The sequence below is a fragment of the Salmo salar genome, chromosome ssa02, assembly GCF_905237065.1.
Source record: "Salmo salar chromosome ssa02, Ssal_v3.1, whole genome shotgun sequence".
NCBI classification, from domain to species: Eukaryota; Metazoa; Chordata; class Actinopteri; order Salmoniformes; family Salmonidae; genus Salmo; species Salmo salar.
In genome coordinates, this window is record NC_059443.1 from 20,152,092 (window position 1) to 20,169,928 (window position 17,837).

The window sequence follows — 17,837 nt, forward strand, 5'->3', positions numbered from 1 at the left end:
GCACTTATGTGTGACTCCCAATCAACAACAACGAACTTCAGCTGTGCCTGATTGGGAGCCACACACGGCCCAAAACAAAGAAATACAAAAACATAGAAACAGAACATAGAACGCCCACCCAATGTAACACCCTGGCCTAACCAAAATAAAGAACAAAAAACCCCTCTCTATGGCCAGGGCGTTACACATTCAAGTCAGGAGTGTGTCTCGAAGTTGATGGTTTATTGATCCCATTGCCACTCTCTGGAAGTCACCCCCTGAGCTTCATCAGCAACACGTGACAACGGGGGGCCCTCCAGGGAGTTGGTAGGGGCTAGGGGACAGTTTGGGATACACAGTCTCGCTCTCTCTCTCTCTCTCTCTCTCTCTCTCTCTCTCTCTCTCTCTCTCTCTCACACACACAGTCACATACACTGTGTGAAGTCTGTACCTTTACTTACTTGTACTGTATCCTACCTATGTGTGTGTGTATACTGCAGCCAATCACCAGTATGTGTACAGTTAAAGTTACCAATGTGTAGTGGTTCCTACCTGTATGCTCAGTTACCTACTGTATCCTACCTGTATGTGTACACTCCCTCTGGCTGTGGTTGAGTGGTTCTTATATAAAGACTTGAGTGGATTATCACAGTAATGGTGGGATTACTGCAGTCACGAGCCCAGCTGTAATCAGCAGCATTCCGTCACCACCACCGCAACACAGATCTCACTACCGTTCCCAATCTTAGTCTTCATCCCAATCTAATTTATAATTCACTATCAGATCTCTCTATCATGGCTACATTCCCCCTCAACCCAATCCTCTTCCTTTTCATCTCTTTTTCAGTTACCTCAGTGACTGTATATACATCAGTTCACCCCCTCTACTCTGTCTCATTCTATATACTACGGTTCACCCCCTCTTCTATGTCTCATTCTATATACTACGGTTCACCCCCTCTTCTATGTCTCATAAAATATACTACGGTTCACCCCCTCTTCTATGTCTCATTCTATATACTACGGTTCACCCCCTCTTCTCTCTGTCTCATTCTATATATTACGGTTCACCCCCTCTACTCTGTCTCATTCTATATACTACGGTTCACCCCCTCTTCTCTCTGTCTCATTCTATATACTACGGTTCACCCCCTCTTCTCTCTGTCTCATTCTATATACTACGGTTCACCCCCTCTTCTCTGTCTCATTCTATAAACTGCGGTTCACCCCCTCTACTCTGTCTCATTCTATATACTACGGTTCACCCCCTCTTCTCTCTGTCTCATTCTATATACTACGGTTCACCCCTCTTCTCTGTCTCATTCTATAAACTACGGTTCACCCCCTCTACTCTGTCTCATTCTATATACTACGGTTCACCCCCTCTTCTCTGTCTCATTCTATATACTACGGTTCACCCCCTCTTCTCTCTGTCTCATTCTAAATACTACGGTTCACCCCCTCTTCTATGTCTCATTCTATATACTACGGTTCACCCCCTCTACTCTGTCTCATTCTATATACTACGGTTCACCCCCTCTTCTCTCTGTCTCATTCTAAATACTACGGTTCACCCCCTCTACTCTGTCTCATTCTATATACTACGGTTCACCCCCTCTACTCTGTCTCATTCTATATACTACGGTTCACCCCCTCTTCTCTCTGTCTCATTCTATATACTACGGTTCACCCCGTCTTCTCTCTGTCTCATTCTATATACTACGGTTCACCCCCTCTTCTCTGTCTCATTCTATATACTACGGTTCACCCCCTCTTCTCTCTGTCTCATTCTATATACTACGGTTCACCCCCTCTACTCTGTCTCATTCTATATACTACGGTTCACCCCCTCTTCTCTGTCTCATTCTATATACTACGGTTCACCCCCTCTTCTCTCTGTCTCATTCTAAATACTACGGTTCACCCCCTCTTCTATGTCTCATTCTATATACTACAGTTCACCCCCTCTACTCTGTCTCATTCTATATACTACGGTTCACCCCCTCTTCTCTGTCTCATTCTATATACTACGGTTCACCCCGTCTTCTCTCTGTCTCATTCTATATACTACGGTTCACCCCCTCTTCTCTGTCTCATTCTATATACTACGGTTCACCCCCTCTTCTCTCTGTCTCATTCTATATACTACGGTTCACCCCCTCTACTCTGTCTCATTCTATATACTACGGTTCACCCCCTCTTCTATGTCTCATTCTATATACTACGGTTCACCCCCTCTTCTCTCTGTCTCATTCTATATACTACGGTTCACCCCCTCTTCTCTCTGTCTCATTCTATATACTACGGTTCACCCCCTCTTCTCTCTGTCTCATTCTATATACTACGGTTCACCCCCTCTTCTCTGTCTCATTCTATAAACTACGGTTCACCCCCTCTACTCTGTCTCATTCTATATACTACGGTTCACCTCCTCTTCTCTCTGTCTCATTCTATATACTACGGTTCACCCCCTCTTCTCTGTCTCATTCTATATACTACAGTTCACCCCCTCTACTCTGTCTCATTCTATATACTACGGGCCACCCCCTCTACTCTGTCTCATTCTATATACTACGGTTCACCCCCTCTTCTCTGTCTCATTCTATAAACTACGGTTCACCCCCTCTACTCTGTCTCATTCTATATACTACGGTTCACCCCCTCTTCTCTCTGTCTCATTCTATATACTACGGTTCACCCCCTCTTCTATGTCTCATTCTATATACTACGGTTCACCCCGTCTTCTCTCTGTCTCATTCTATATACTACGGTTCACCCCCTCTTCTCTGTCTCATTCTATATACTACGGTTCACCCCCTCTTCTCTCTGTCTCATTCTATATACTACGGTTCACCCCCTCTTCTCTCTGTCTCATTCTATATACTACGGTTCACCCCCTCTTCTATGTCTCATTCTATATACTACGGTTCACCCCGTCTTCTCTCTGTCTCATTCTATATACTACGGTTCACCCCCTCTTCTCTGTCTCATTCTATATACTACGGTTCACCCCCTCTTCTCTCTGTCTCATTCTATATACTACGGTTCACCCCCTCTTCTATGTCTCATTCTATATACTACGGTTCACCCCCTCTACTCTGTCTCATTCTATATACTACGGTTCACCCCCTCTTCTCTCTGTCTCATTCTATATACTACGGTTCACCCCCTCTTCTCTCTGTCTCATTCTATATACTACGGTTCACCCCCTCTTCTCTCTGTCTCATTCTATATACTACGGTTCACCCCCTCTTCTCTGTCTCATTCTATATACTACGGCTCACCCCCTCTTCTCTGTCTCATTCTATATACTACGGTTCACCCCCTCTACTCTGTCTCATTCTATATACTACGGTTCACCCCCTCTTCTATGTCTCATTCTATATACTACGGTTCACCCCCTCCTCTCTCTGTCTCATTCTATATACTACGGTTCACCCCTCTACTCTGTCTCATTCTATATACTACGGTTTACCCCCTCTACTCTGTCTCATTCTATATACTACGGTTCACCCCCTCTACTCTGTCTCATTCTATATACTACGGTTCACCCCCTCTACTCTGTCTCATTCTATATACTACGGCTCACCCCCTCTTCTATGTCTCATTCTATATACTACGGTTCACCCCCCCTCTTCTAACTGTCTCATTCTATATACTACGGTTCACCCCCTCTTCTCTCTGTCTCATTCTATATACTACGGCTCACCCCCTCCTCTCTCTGTCTCATTCTATATACTACGGTTCACCCCCTCTTCTCTCTGTCTCATTCTATATACTACGGTTCACCCCCTCTTCTCTGTCTCATTCAATATACTACGGTTCACCCCCTCTACTCTGTCTCATTCTATATACTACGGTTCACCCCCTCTTCTCTGTCTCATTCTATATACTACGGTTCACCCCCTCTACTCTGTCTCATTCTATATACTACGGTTCACCCCCTCCTCTCTGTCTCATTCTAAAATAACAATAACGAGGCTATATACAGGGGTACCGGTACCGAGTCAATGTGCAGGGGTTCAGGTCAGTCGAGGTCATTTGTACATGTAGGTTGGGGTAAAGTGACTATGCATAGATAATAAACAGCGAGTAGCAGCAACAGTGTAAAAACAAATGGTGTCAATGTAAATAGTCTGGGTGGCCATTTGATTAATTGTTCAGCAGTCTTATGGCTTGGGGGTAGAAGCTGTTAAGAAGCTTTTTGGTCCCAGACTTGGCGCTCCGGTACCGCTTGCCGTACAGTAGCAGAGAGAACAGTCTGTGACTTGGGTGACTGGAGTCTCCTCCTTCTTTCTCCTTGTCCTTTCTTTAGCAGCATTATTCATCAAATGTTTCCTCTGTAACACATCAGTATTCCTCTGTGGCTGTTTCCATATGATACAGCAACATGTACACTGCACTGTTGTGATCCATAGCAGCATGGCAGTGGACTATAGCATGACAATGGAATGGCCCCAGGCTAGTTGTATATGTGATATGTAATTCCCTCGCTGTGTCACAAATATACGTGTGTGTATGTGTGTGTGTGTGTGTGTGTGTGTGTGTGTGTGTGTGTGTGTGTGTGTGTGTGTGTGTGTGTGTGTGTGTGTGTGTGTGTGTGTGTGTGTGTGTGTGTGTGTGTGTGTGTGTGTGTGTGTGTGTGGTTTGGTTTTGCTATCCTTGTGGGGACCAGAAGTCCTCACAAAGATAGTAATACAAGGAAAATTGGAGACATTCCACCAGTCCCCTTAGGCTTTTTTAGGCTTAGGGGTTAGAATTAGTGTTAGAGTTAGGGTTCAGGGTTAGAGTTTGGGTTAGTTTTAAGGTTAGGATTTTGGGGTTAAGGTTAGCGTTAGGGTTAAGGGTTATGGAAAGTAGGATTTGAAATGGGAATCAATTGTTTGGTTCCCAGAAGGATAGTAAAATAAACGTGTGTGTGTGTGTGTGTGTGTGTGTGTGTGTGTGTGTGTGTGTGTGTGTGTGTGTGTGTGTGTGTGTGTGTGTGTGTGTGTGTGTGTGTGTGTGTGTGTGTGTGTGTGTTTGCAATAACTGTCAAGATGTACAGTATTGGGGCCCAAATTCACAGCTTATTCACCTGTATGGGTCATAAAATATGACCGTAAAGATATACAGTAAACTATCACAATGGAAGTGGTTCTCTTATTCCACCCCTCTGTTTCTTTTTATTCCAGGTTCCATGACTTTATGGAGACATTTTCATTTGTAATTCCTGAGACATTTCTTCCCATTCTTTCCAAGAAGTTGGATACACAACATCAACACTCCCAGTAAACTGGACACATGAATATTTGTTGTGCTACAAGAGCTACACCAGAGCACCCAGACAGACCAAGTCTCAAGGAACAGGTTACTGATTACATGATTTTATTCGTTTTATTAGGGGTTTTCATTGAGCTATTACAAATGAAGATGAAAACCATAGAGGGTTAGAGACGGTGAGTCCATCCTGTCCTTTTGCTCTTTACCGTCTCACCTTCTCAGAATGTCCACAAGACAAGACCTATCTGCTTACATCATCAGAGCATCTGTTTTCACAAAGGAGATCTGAAGTCATGGTTTTATCTCTGTTTATGCTGATTGTTGGTTGGTTTCATCTGTATTGTCATGTTATTCCCAGGTTGGCAAGGACACAGGAGAGGCATCATGGGAGGAACAAAACGGGATAAGAAATGTGACGACTGACTGAGTGAAAGAAGAAAACGTCAGAGAAAGAAGGAAAGAGAGAAGGATTGTGCGTTCTCTACTTTCTCAGAAGTGCAGCCCCTAAATTCCTGTTACTATGCCTGAGAGAGGGAGGGCAGCAGACCAGTCAAAATGAACCCCTACGTCACCTCTCACTTTAGGAGGGATCTCTTTCCCCACTTCCACTTGTTGTAGAGGCTTCTCTTCTCTTCACCCCTCTCTTACTGTTTGTGTGACATGGGTACACCTGTTTCTGTGTTAACCTAGGACAACAGGTAACATCTGTCTCTGTAAACCTAGGACAACAGGTAACATCTGTCTCTGTAAACCTAGGACAACAGGTAACATCTGTCTCTGTAAACCTAGGACAACAGGTAACACCTGTCTCTGTGTAAACCTAGGACAACAGGTAACACCTGTCTCTGTAAACCTAGGACAACAGGTAACACCTGTCTCTGTGTAAACCTAGGACAACAGGTAACACCTGTCTCTGTGTAAACCTAGGACAACAGGTAACATCTGTCTCTGTAAACCTAGGACAACAGGTAACATCTGTCTCTGTAAACCTAGGACAACAGGTAACACCTGTCTCTGTAAACCTAGGACAACAGGTAACACCTGTCTCTGTGTAAACCTAGGACAACAGGTAACACCTGTCTCTGTGTAAACCTAGGACAACAGGTAACATCTGTCTCTGTAAACCTAGGACAACAGGTAACATCTGTCTCTGTGTAAACCTAGGACAACAGGTAACATCTGTCTCTGTAAACCTAGGACAACAGGTAACATCTGTCTCTGTAAACCTAGGACAACAGGTAACACCTGTCTCTGTAAACCTAGGACAACAGGTAACACCTGTCTCTGTGTAAACCTAGGACAACAGGTAACACCTGTCTCTGTGTAAACCTAGGACAACAGGTAACATCTGTCTCTGTAAACCTAGGACAACAGGTAACACCTGTCTCTGTGTAAACCTAGGACAACAGGTAACACCTGTCTCTGTGTGAACCTAGGACAACAGGTAACACCTGTCTCTGTAAACCTAGGACAACAGGTAACATCTGTCTCTGTAAACCTAGGACAACAGGTAACATCTGTCTCTGTAAACCTAGGACAACAGGTAACACCTGTCTCTGTGTAAACCTAGGACAACAGGTAACATCTGTCTCTGTAAACCTAGGACAACAGGTAACACCTGTCTCTGTAAACCTAGGACAACAGGTAACACCTGTCTCTGTGTGAACCTAGGACAACAGGTAACACCTGTCTCTCTGTAAACCTAGGACAACAGGTAACATCTGTCTCTGTAAACCTAGGACAACAGGTAACATCTGTCTCTGTAAACCTAGGACAACAGGTAACATCTGTCTCTGTAAACCTAGGACAACAGGTAACATCTGTCTCTGTGTAAACCTAGGACACCAGGTAACGACTGTTGCCTTGGTATTCTCCTGTGTTGTGCCTTTGTTGCTCCTACTCAGGGTGTTACACTGTAAACTGTCCTCAGTGATTTGGTCAAGGTGTTACACTGTAAACTGTCATTAGTGATCTGGTCAAGGCGTTACACTGTAAACTGTCCTCAGTGATTTGGTCAAGGTGTTACACTGTAAACTGTCATTAGTGATCTGGTCAAGGTGTTACACTGTAAACTGTCCTCAGGGAGCTGGTGAAGGGTTTGAACTGTTCCTCAGGAACCTAGTAACATGTTTAGCTTGTTCACTGGGGGTCAAAGACTTGCCAGCGTTCGAAACTACAGTCCACTGGAAATGTGTACAGAAGGTAAAGTCTAATATCGCAACCAAACCTTTTTTATGTCATTTAGATTTGCCCTGAATCAAACCTTTTGAGTTTTCTTTGTTTTTATCCCCAAGGGATTTGGCATGCAACAAACAAAAAAATCTCTCTTCCCAAAATATTACCTTTGTTTGCCTCAGTGAGTCGTTGTTTTTACCCAGTTTTCCTTGCACGTCCTCTGCACATTATTGCCACATTTTTCCAAAGGAATTAGACTGGAAGCTTTTCTGAAATGGATAAACGTGTGTTCTCTGTCAAGCAGGGGTGTTGAGTGTGACACTTGAACCAAGAGGAGAGAACTAAAGCCAACCCGTTTGGAAAAAACAAGGATACGGCACCTCCCGTCCCAGGATTGGACAGGATTTGACCTCTGAAAGAACCTTTGCGCTCTGAGTTTTCATAGAGGTCCTCCACAGGTGTATGCCCTGTGTGCCTGTTACCCCTCCCCTCTTTCCCCACAACCGGCCAATAGGATTCTGCTCCTCCTACACATTCACTTGGACTCTATAATAGGTGTTGTATAGAATTAATCCTGGTATCATATGTATAGGATGGTACACACAAATAGGTACACAGAAAGTATACACAATTGTACATGCCTTGGCATTCTAGTCAAGTAATTTCATTCTCTCTCCTTTTATTTATTGTCTTTCTCCCTCTCTTTCCCTCACTCCCTCTGTTATAGAGAATTCTCCCATGCAGTTGTAGTGGCGAGTAAGTCTCCTTATTGTTGTATAAATCTTTACAACACTGAGTTAATACGATGTAGTTGATCTGGTCAGTAGTCAGTCTGTGCAGTGTGTTCTGTGCTGAATTGACAATGCCTTTAGGAGAAACACAGAGACTCTCAGGAATAGGATATCCTGTTAAAAAAGCAGTCACCTGAGAGAGCCACAAACATATTTCAAATGTCTCTAAAAGTCTGCTTTTGTTGTGCCAAGAACTCACCACTGACATTTGAGGACTTTTGTGGCTTGGAAAAGATACTTGGATTTGAGGGGAAACTGCTGGTCACAGTCTCCCACTTGTGAGAGACACTGAGTGAGTATTATTAACACAGTGCATGGCTACTGTAGCTCATAAATGTATTCCGAGGCCCTGTAGCAAAGGAAACACAGATATAAAAGGGTGGAGGAACATATTCTGACTGATAGGAAGTGAATGTATTGGAATTGTGTACCATTATCTGAATCAATAGTCTAAGGAGTTCCTCCTCTGTTTCAATCTGCCTTGTGTATTTTCCATGACCAAACCACTGGGAAGTGAAGATCATGGAACGTAAGAAACAGCATGCTTTTCTCTGCTGGTTGCATGTTAGATACGTGTTAGAAACATAGACACCGTTTGACTGTACTGTGGATCTACCCCTGGACTCTGTATTGTCATATTGCACTTTAGTGAATGTGGGGAGTATATATCCTCCTTACTACTACCTCATTCTATCCCCAGCTCTCATCCTTTCAAGCTTCTCAGTTCCTGTAGCCTGCTCAATGTGTTTCCCTCGTGCTGTTTCAAACTGTCAGCAAAACTCCCGCTCCCTCGTAAGATGGCCACAGACTATGGGTCCCTCCTGTTGATACCCTGGACACGTGTGTAACCTCCCTCTTCAGCCCAAAGGAGTGTAAGTGCTACAGCGACTATACAGTATTACTGCGAGACTGTCTATCTACTGCTGTGGAATACGTTTCTGAAACAACACTGCCTGTTGACCAGAGGAGTATATACAGCAACAAGTTGACCACTGAGCTTCCTTCAAGAGAATGGAAGGAAGACTGTGAATCAGGACACTGTAGAGCTGTGAGGAACCCTGACTGTTAATAAAAAGTTAGTGGAACAATGATCCAGGAAGTGAGCGAATTCATCTACTGCTGGATAGAGCTTTTCCTCATGGATCTACCTTTACCACATCAGATGGATTACTTTTCACCATAGAAACAGTGGAACTGGAAAGAAGTACAGAACACCAGGTTCTTATCAATACCTAGGTGGTCATAAACGCACAAAGCACATAGGAGTTGAGACTACAGCTTCATCAGCGTAAGACATTGTATTTAGCACCATGGGAGCGGCGCGTGTTAAGCGACGTTTCAGTGTGGTGGTTGACGGGCTGGTAGACGAGGAGGAAGTCATTAAGCTGGCTCTGAGTGTTGCTGACACGGCCAGGGTGGGGGAGAGCACGGGAGGCTCAGGGAGCCCCACCAGCCCCACTCCCACACACAACCGAAATGGCAAAGCACTCCCCCTGCAGGGCAACGGCAGCAATGCACGGAGGCCCAGCGGAGCCCTGGAGGCAGGAGGGGAAGGATCGATGAAAGGAGGAGGGCGCTCAGGACTGAGGGGCGGGAGGGGCGGAAGTCTGGGGAGAAGGGGAGAAGGCTGTTTGTCCTCGGACCGAGATTCAACATTGTCGTCCCCTTCCTCCTCAAGCCGCCGGCCCACCCGGCGCTCTAGCCGCCGGCCCCGCCACCGCTTTGTGGGCAAGGACGGGCGCTGCAACGTCACCTTCGTCAACATGAGCGAGAGGGGCCAGCGTTACCTCAGCGACCTCTTCACCACCTGCGTGGACATCCGCTGGCGTTGGATGCTAGTCATCTTCTGCCTCTCCTTCCTCCTCTCCTGGCTGCTCTTTGGCTTCGCCTTCTGGCTCATTGCCGCCTCGCACGGGGACTTCGCCATCCGCCTCAACCCCAGCTCGGGTGCCTCTTCCGGGGGAGGAGATGAGTCCGGGGCAGGGGCAGTGGTGGAAGTGGAGGAAACGTGTTTCGTTCAGGTGAACAGCTTTATGGCGGCCTTCCTGTTCTCTCTGGAGACGCAGACGTCCATCGGTTACGGCTTCCGCAGCGTGACCGAGGCCTGCCCCCTGGCGGTGATGGCGGTCGTCTTGCAGTGCATTGTGGGCTGCATCATTGACGCCTTCATCATCGGAGCGGTCATGGCGAAGATCGCTAAGCCCAAGAAGCGTAATGAGACGCTGTTGTTCTCTGACACGGCAGTGGTGGCGCTGAGAGACGGGAAACTCTGCATGATGTGGAGGGTGGGGAACCTACGCAAGAGCCACCTGGTAGAGGCACACGTACGTGCACAGCTATTGAAGGTAAGAAAGGAAAGAAGAAGAAGATTGGTTGAGGGATGAAAGAAGGGAGCAAAGAGACTTAAGGGGCTGTAAACAGTAGAAGAGGCAGGACACATCAGTAACTGTAAAGATACTGAAGGGGCTGTAAACAGTAGAAGAGGCAGGACACATCAGTAACTGTAAAGATACTGAAGGGGCTGTAAACAGTAGAAGAGGCAGGACACATCAGTAACTGTAAAGATACTGAAGGGGCTGTAAACAGTAGAAGAGGGGACACATCAGTAACTGTAAAGATACTGAAGGGGCTGTAAACAGTAGAAGAGGCAGGACACATCAGTAACTGTAAAGATACTGAAGGGGCTGTAAACAGTAGAAGAGGCAGGACACATCAGTAACTGTAAAGATACTGAAGGGGCTGTAAACAGTAGAAGAGGCAGGACACATCAGTAACAGTAAAGATACTGAAGGGGCTGTAAACAGTAGAAGAGGCAGGACACATCAGTAACTGTAAAGATACTGAAGGGGCTGTAAACAGTAGAAAAGGCAGGACACATCAGTACTGTATTGACAATGCGAGAGAGAGGGAAAGAGAGAGAGTGATGGGGAGCAGTAGAGAGGGAGAGAGAGAGTGTGATGGGAGCAGTAGAGAGGGAGAGGGAGAGTGATATCGGTGAGGCCATCTGGACTGTACTCTGATGTCTGTGGTTAATGAGAGCTTGTTTTATTCTCCCTCAGGGGTTTAGAAGATTTACCAAGGGATTCATTTCCCCAGGATTCTTAACTCAAAACCAGTGTGTGTGTGTGTGTGTGTGTGTGTGTGTGTGTGTGTGTGTGTGTGTGTGTGTGTGTGTGTGTGTGTGTGTGTGTGTGTGTGTGTGTGTGTGTGTGTGTGTGTGTGTGTGTGTGTGTGTGTGTGTGGTTCTGTCTGTGTACTATATATAGATAATACTCTTTTCTGGCCATCTGTTAGCAATTTTGGTGAAAGTTTGCATGTTGGTGTGTGTTCTGACGTATTGTCTGCCGGTCTGTATCTATTGTGTTTCATGTGGCCCTTACCTACCACTGCTTTTATTGTCCTGTGGGTTGTAAAGCTCTAGAGCAGGGAGGTGAAGAGAGGGACATTTTGATCTTCTTAAAAGCTTGATCATGTCAAAGTTCAGACGGGGCAGCTTTGATAAGTTTTGGGGGATCATGGCAGAATTGTATTTCTCAGTGCTGAGGCTGGGGATTGACTCAGGGAAAAGGTTGGGTAGTAAGCTTAGGCCTGCGGAGTATAAGGAATATAGGCAGGCGAGCGCTTTCTGTGGAACATAACACTTAAGACTTTGGACTGAACTATACACAATGTTCCTGCAAACAATGTAAAAACTAAACACTTAATCACTAACCTCATACCCTCTTTCCTTCCCTTTCTCTACCCCTGTTCTTCCCCCTCCCCAGCCGAGGGTGACCCCAGAGGGAGAGTTCCTCCCGCTGGACAACGAGGACATCAACGTGGGATTCGACACAGGAACCGACCGCATCTTCCTGGTTTCCCCGGTAACCATCGTCCACGAGATCAACGATGAGTCGCCGTTTTTCGAGATGGACCGTCGGACGCTGGAGGGCGACGCAGAGCTGGAGGTGGTGGTCATTCTGGAGGGTATGGTGGAGGCCACGGCCATGACCACACAGTGTCGCAGCTCCTACCTCGCCTCCGAGATCCTCTGGGGTCACCGCTTCGAACCTGTGCTCTTCGAGAGGAAGAACTGTTACCAGGTAAGAGGGCAGAGGAACTATAGAAACAGAAGAGGAAAGAGTTTCTGCTCCGCTAGCTTCGTTGTTACGTTTTCCCTTTTCTCTACATTTTAGCCATTCAGCAGACACTCTTATCCAGAGTGACCCCTCTCTTTTTCTTATCCAGAGTGACCCCTCTCTTTTTCTTATCCAGAGTGACCCCTCTCTTTTTCTTATCCAGAGTGACCCCTCTCTTTTTCTTATCCAGAGTGATCCCTCTCTTTTTCTTATCCAGAGTGACCCCTCTCTTTTTCTTATCCAGAGTGACCCCTCTCTTTTTCTTATCCAGAGTGACCCCTCTCTTTTTCTTATCCAGAGTGACCCCTCTCTTTTTCTTATCCAGGTGGACTACTCGTTCTTCCACCGGACCTATGAGATTCCCAGCACACCCTCTTGCAGCGCTAAAGAGTTGGCCGAGCAGAAATACATCCAGGGCTCACGCTCCTCCTTCTGCTATGAGAACGAAGTAGCCCTGCAGCTCATCTCCCCTGACAATGACCCTGAGGGCAACCCTGGCGGCTGCCCCTCCCCCCTGACCCACCGATCCTCCCTCTCACAACCCACCCACACTAACTAGGGAGGCGACAGGCAGAGGGGACAGGAATTGACCTGGGATCCACAGGAAGTCAGGGACAGACAGAGGGAGAGAGAGAGAGGCAGAATGAGAGACAGGCTTCATAGGGAAAGAGACCAAAGTAGAGAAAGGTAAGTACACGATTTAGGGAAAAGGACAATATTGAGAGACTGAAGTTGAGAGAGGTGTAGAAAGAGAAACAGAAGACACGACAAAGACGCCGAGAGACAAACGGAGAGAGAGACTGTATACTGTCAAACAGAGAGAGAAAAGGACAGACAGATAGGACAGAAAAGGAGAGAGAGAAGTGTCATTGAAAGGGGTAGATGGGCTGCTGCTACTCTGACTGTGTTGGCTGATTTGGACATAGCGATCTTTCAGAATCATTATGAACCCGTCTGTCTCAGACTCGTCCCGTCAACCAACCGCTACATTCACCACTGGCTCCAGCACCTAGCTGACAACACATACAACACTGACCCCTATTGGCTTCAGTCTGTAACTGCAGCTCCTATTCAGTTACAACTCACACTGGACACATGGGAGTAAGGTGAAGCTGCCCCCTAGACACTGAGCTATGACCAGTTTAGTGTTTCTGCCCCCTAATGGTGAAGGTTAGGTTTTGGAGAGGCTAATCTGATCCTAGATCTGTGCCTACGGGTAACTTCTACCCCAAACCTGTGGATGTTGAATACTGTGTGACAGAATGAGGTAAAACGGTGTAATCTACACATTGAGGGCTGTTTGTTATGAACTGAATGAGAAGGTATTATTGATATGTTTTGGATTCTGGTCATTTGTGTTCTGTCAAGGTTTGAGCAGGTCTGTTGTGTTAGACTGATATGTAACAAAATGGATACAGAAACAGCTGAAAATAAGCAGCGGTTTCAAGCGGTTTCTTTGACTTGTACTGTACTGTATGTTGTTATTCTGTATTTATAATGCAAGACTATTATATATTTGCTTTATTTAATCAAACATGTTGCATGTTCAACTGGGTGCAGTGTCAGCACAAAACCATATGAGTGCATAGTCTGGTAACATGTTATTTTAAGGTCTACTTCTAAACTTATGATTCATTGTTTAATATGGTTAACTATGGTTAACAAACAAAGGTTTATAAGTACTTTGTAAGCAGAACTTTTATTAAAATGTTACCTTATGTTATTTTTAAATTCTACAGTACCCAGCTGAAGGGACAATCTTATGTTAATGTTTACCTCTGTCTTGAATATGAGATTCTGTCACCTAAGATTCTGTGTTCCTCAAACATTTAACTTTGTATGATTTTCCTCAGTATTTTATTTATTTAGTTAATTTTCTGAATACTGTATATTTGGTTGAATTTTAAGGGAGAAATGGGGGGATGTTAAAGGTAGACTCAGCGATATGACGTAGATGCAGAAAGTAAACAGCATAGTAGGTCAATTTCCACAACAACTAAGAGCGTTGAAGTGTGAGGCTCAACTTCTCAGCTGTTTAAATAAATAGTGAGGGTATTCCATACCGGTAAAACATGAGCCTATCACAATAATGAAAACAATATGTTACCGCGGCTGAGATGAATGGCTGACACCGAGACGCGCGCGGACAGCAGTGGACGCATAACTTCTGGCCTAATGACGATCACCAAAACGTCCTTACACTTTGTGGTGTTTTGTGTAAAATATGTCTCTTTCCATTCACCACTGTTTGGAGGCTGGAAATATGTTGAGAGTGGATGAACATGTAAAGGAGCCCTTTGAAGTGATTCTTTGACAATCAGGCGTTTGTTTGACAAACATCATGACTGGTGGTTTATGCCACAGTAAAAGGTAATACATTTTAAAAGTTAAATAACAAATCTTTAGTACTAGGCCCACAGAGATCCTAATGAATTAATAGAGATTCTATATGTAATGAATGAATAGGGATTCTATATGGAATTCTGTGATCATGGGAACATAGGAGGTCCCATACTTGGAAGAAATGACATCTACTTTCACCCGTGTGTGTGAGACTGTGATAGTGAATTCTTGCATCTCGCTCATCTCAGTAACTGCAGTGCTGCTCGTGGCAACGTAATTTACAGTGAGGGAAAAAAGTATCTGATCCCCTGCTGATTTTGTACGTTTGCCCACTGACAAAGAAATTATCAGTCTACAATTTTAATGGTAGGTTTATTTGAACAGTGAGAGACAGAATAACAACCAAAAAATCCAGAAAAATGCATGTCAAAAATGTTAGAAATTATTTGCATTTTAATGAGGGAAATAAGTATTTGACCCCTCTGCAAAACATGACTTAGTACTTGGTGGCAAAACCCTTGTTGGCAATCACAGAGGTCAGACGTTTCTTGTAGTTGGCCACCAGGTTTGCACACATCTCAGGAGGGATTTTGTCCCACTCCTCTTTGCAGATCTTCTCCAAATCATTAAGGTTTCGAGGCTGACTTTTGGCAACTCGAACCATCAGCTCCCTCCACAGATTTTCTATGGGATTAAGGTCTGGAGACGGGCTAGGCCACTCCAGGACCTTAATGTGCTTCTTCTTGAGCCACTCCTTTGTTTCCTTGGCCGTGTGCTTTGGGTCATTGTCATGCTGGAATACCCATCCACGACCCATTTTCAATGCCCTGGCTGAGGGAAGGAGGTTCTCACCCAAGATTTGACAGTACATGGCCCCGTCCATCGTCCCTTTGATGCGGTGAAGTTGTCCTGTCCCCTTAGCAGAAAAACACCCCCAAAGCATAATGTTTCCACCTCCATGTTTGACGGTGGGGATGGTGTTCTTGGGGTCATAGGCATTCTTCCTCCTCCTCCAAACAAGGCGAGTTGAGTTGATGCCAAAGAGCTCCATTTTGGTCTCATCTGACCACAACACTTTCACCCAGTTGTCCTCTGAATCATTCAGATGTTCATTGGCAAACTTCAGACGGGCATGTATATGTGCTTTCTTGAGCAGGGGGACCTTGCGGGCGCTGCAGGATTTCAGTCTTTCACGGCGTAGTGTGTTACCAATTGTTTTCTTGGTGACTATGGTCCCAGCTGCCTTGAGATCATTGACAAGATCCTCCCGTGTAGTTCTGGGCTGATTCCTCACCGTTCTCATGATCATTGCAACTCCACGAGGTGAGATCTTGCATGGATCCCCAGGTCGAGGGATATTGACAGTTCTTTTGTGTTTCTTCCATTTGCGAATAATCGCACCAACTGTTGTCACCTTCTCACCAAGCTGCTTGGCGATGGTCTTGTTGCCCATTCCAGCCCTGTGTAGGTCTACAATCTTGTCTGTGACATCCTTGGAGAGCTCTTTGGTCTTGGCCATAGTGGAGAGTTTGGAATCTGATTGATTGATTGCTTCTGTGGACAGGTGTCTTTTAGACAGGTAACACGCTGAGATTAGGAGCAGTCCCTTTAAGAGTGTGCTCCTAATCTCAGCTCGTTACCTGTATAAAAGACACCTGGGAACCAGAAATCTTTCTGATTGAGAGGGGGTCAAATACTTATTTCCCTCATTAAAATGCAAATCAATTTATAACATTTTTGACATGCGTTTTTCTGGATTTTTGTTGTTGTTATTCTGTCTCTCACTGTTCAAATAAACCTACCATTAAAATTATAGACTGATCATTTCTTTGTCAGTGGGCAAACGTACAAAATCAGCAGGGGATCAAATAAGTTTTTTCCCTCACTGTAGCTGAGTTTACCTTTAAGGTGACATTGTTGGAAGTGTCCAGGCCTTGGCAGAGCACCCTAAACTGGGACTGTAAATGGACCGTAAACCTGTTGGACTGCCATGACCACTGGAAGCATGTACTGAGGACATGAAACATAAAACTGTCACTTCACTGCAGTACATTTATGTAAAGAAAACCTCCCTGACCACTCCCTATGTCTTCCTGTTCTTACTGTAAACTGTGAGGGCTCACAACTGCACTGACAAACCACCTGAGGAGGAATTGAATGTTTGTGACATTCTGTTCTCTGAGAGAGGTTCTGTTCAAAGAATTAGAATGGATGACTAATCCTGAATTCTATGGTTCTGCTTTGGTTGGTGTCTGTCTCACACTATGTGGGAGACTAATGCATTGGGTGGTGTCTGTCTCACACTATGTGGGAGACTAATGCATTGGGTGGTGTCTGTCTCACACTATGTGGGAGACTAATGCATTGGGTGGTGTCTGTCTCACACTATGTGGGAGACTAATGCATTGGGTGGTGTCTGTCTCACACTATGTGGGAGACTAATGCATTGGGCGGTGTCTGTCTCACACTATGTGGGAGACTAATGCATTGGGTGGTGTCTGTCTCACACTATGTGGGAGACTAATGCATTGGTTGGTGTCTGTCTCACACTATGTGGGAGACTAATGCATTGGTTGGTGTCTGTCTCACACTATGTGGGAGACTAATGCATTGGGTGGTGTCTGTCTCACACTATGTGGGAGACTAATGCATTGGTTGGTGTCTGTCTCACACTATGTGGGAGACTAATGCATTGGTGGTGTCTGTCTCACACTATGTGGGAGACTAATGCATTGGGTGGTGTCTGTCTCACACTATGTGGGAGACTAATGCATTGGTTGGTGTCTGTCTCACACTATGTGGGAGACTAATGCATTGGGTGGTGCCTTCAAAAAGAAGTCTATGGTGTTATTCTATAACTAGCACATGATTTGCAATGTTCAACTTAGATTTTTTTATTGCCTGTCTATTTTGTTGAATCGTGTAACTCTTCTGAAAGTGATGGTTTCTGAAATATGTATACTGATGTTATTGAGAGATAAAGAGTTCTAACTTCTATGCCGTTACTACCACAATATTTAGTCACACTTTACATGAAGTTAAACTGCCATGTGTGGTATTACATAATAACTAAGTCATTATTTCAAATAGAATCTATTCAGTTTCCTTTTGCAGTATTACAATTCAAAATCATTGGGTTATGCACCTTACCAGCAGTTACCATGCACAA

General features: G+C 45.1%; 1 protein-coding gene across 2 annotated transcripts in view; it reads left to right on the forward strand.

Annotated features, from left to right (window-relative positions):
• kcnj14 (potassium inwardly rectifying channel subfamily J member 14) overlaps positions 1-14,943 on the forward strand; it is a 32,543-nt gene extending 17,600 nt beyond the window's left edge. Inside the window, exons 3-7 of one of the 2 annotated variants that reach the window (XM_045699393.1) lie at positions 5,154-5,328; positions 5,600-8,499; positions 8,908-10,552; positions 11,972-12,289; positions 12,651-14,943. In XM_045699393.1, the coding sequence (XP_045555349.1) occupies positions 9,518-10,552; positions 11,972-12,289; positions 12,651-12,884 (1,587 nt within the window). In that variant the 5' untranslated portion in view covers positions 5,154-5,328; positions 5,600-8,499; positions 8,908-9,517 and the 3' untranslated portion in view covers positions 12,885-14,943. The other variant, XM_045699397.1, reaches the window with a different exon arrangement.
• The last annotated feature ends 2,894 nt before the right edge of the window (positions 14,944-17,837 follow it).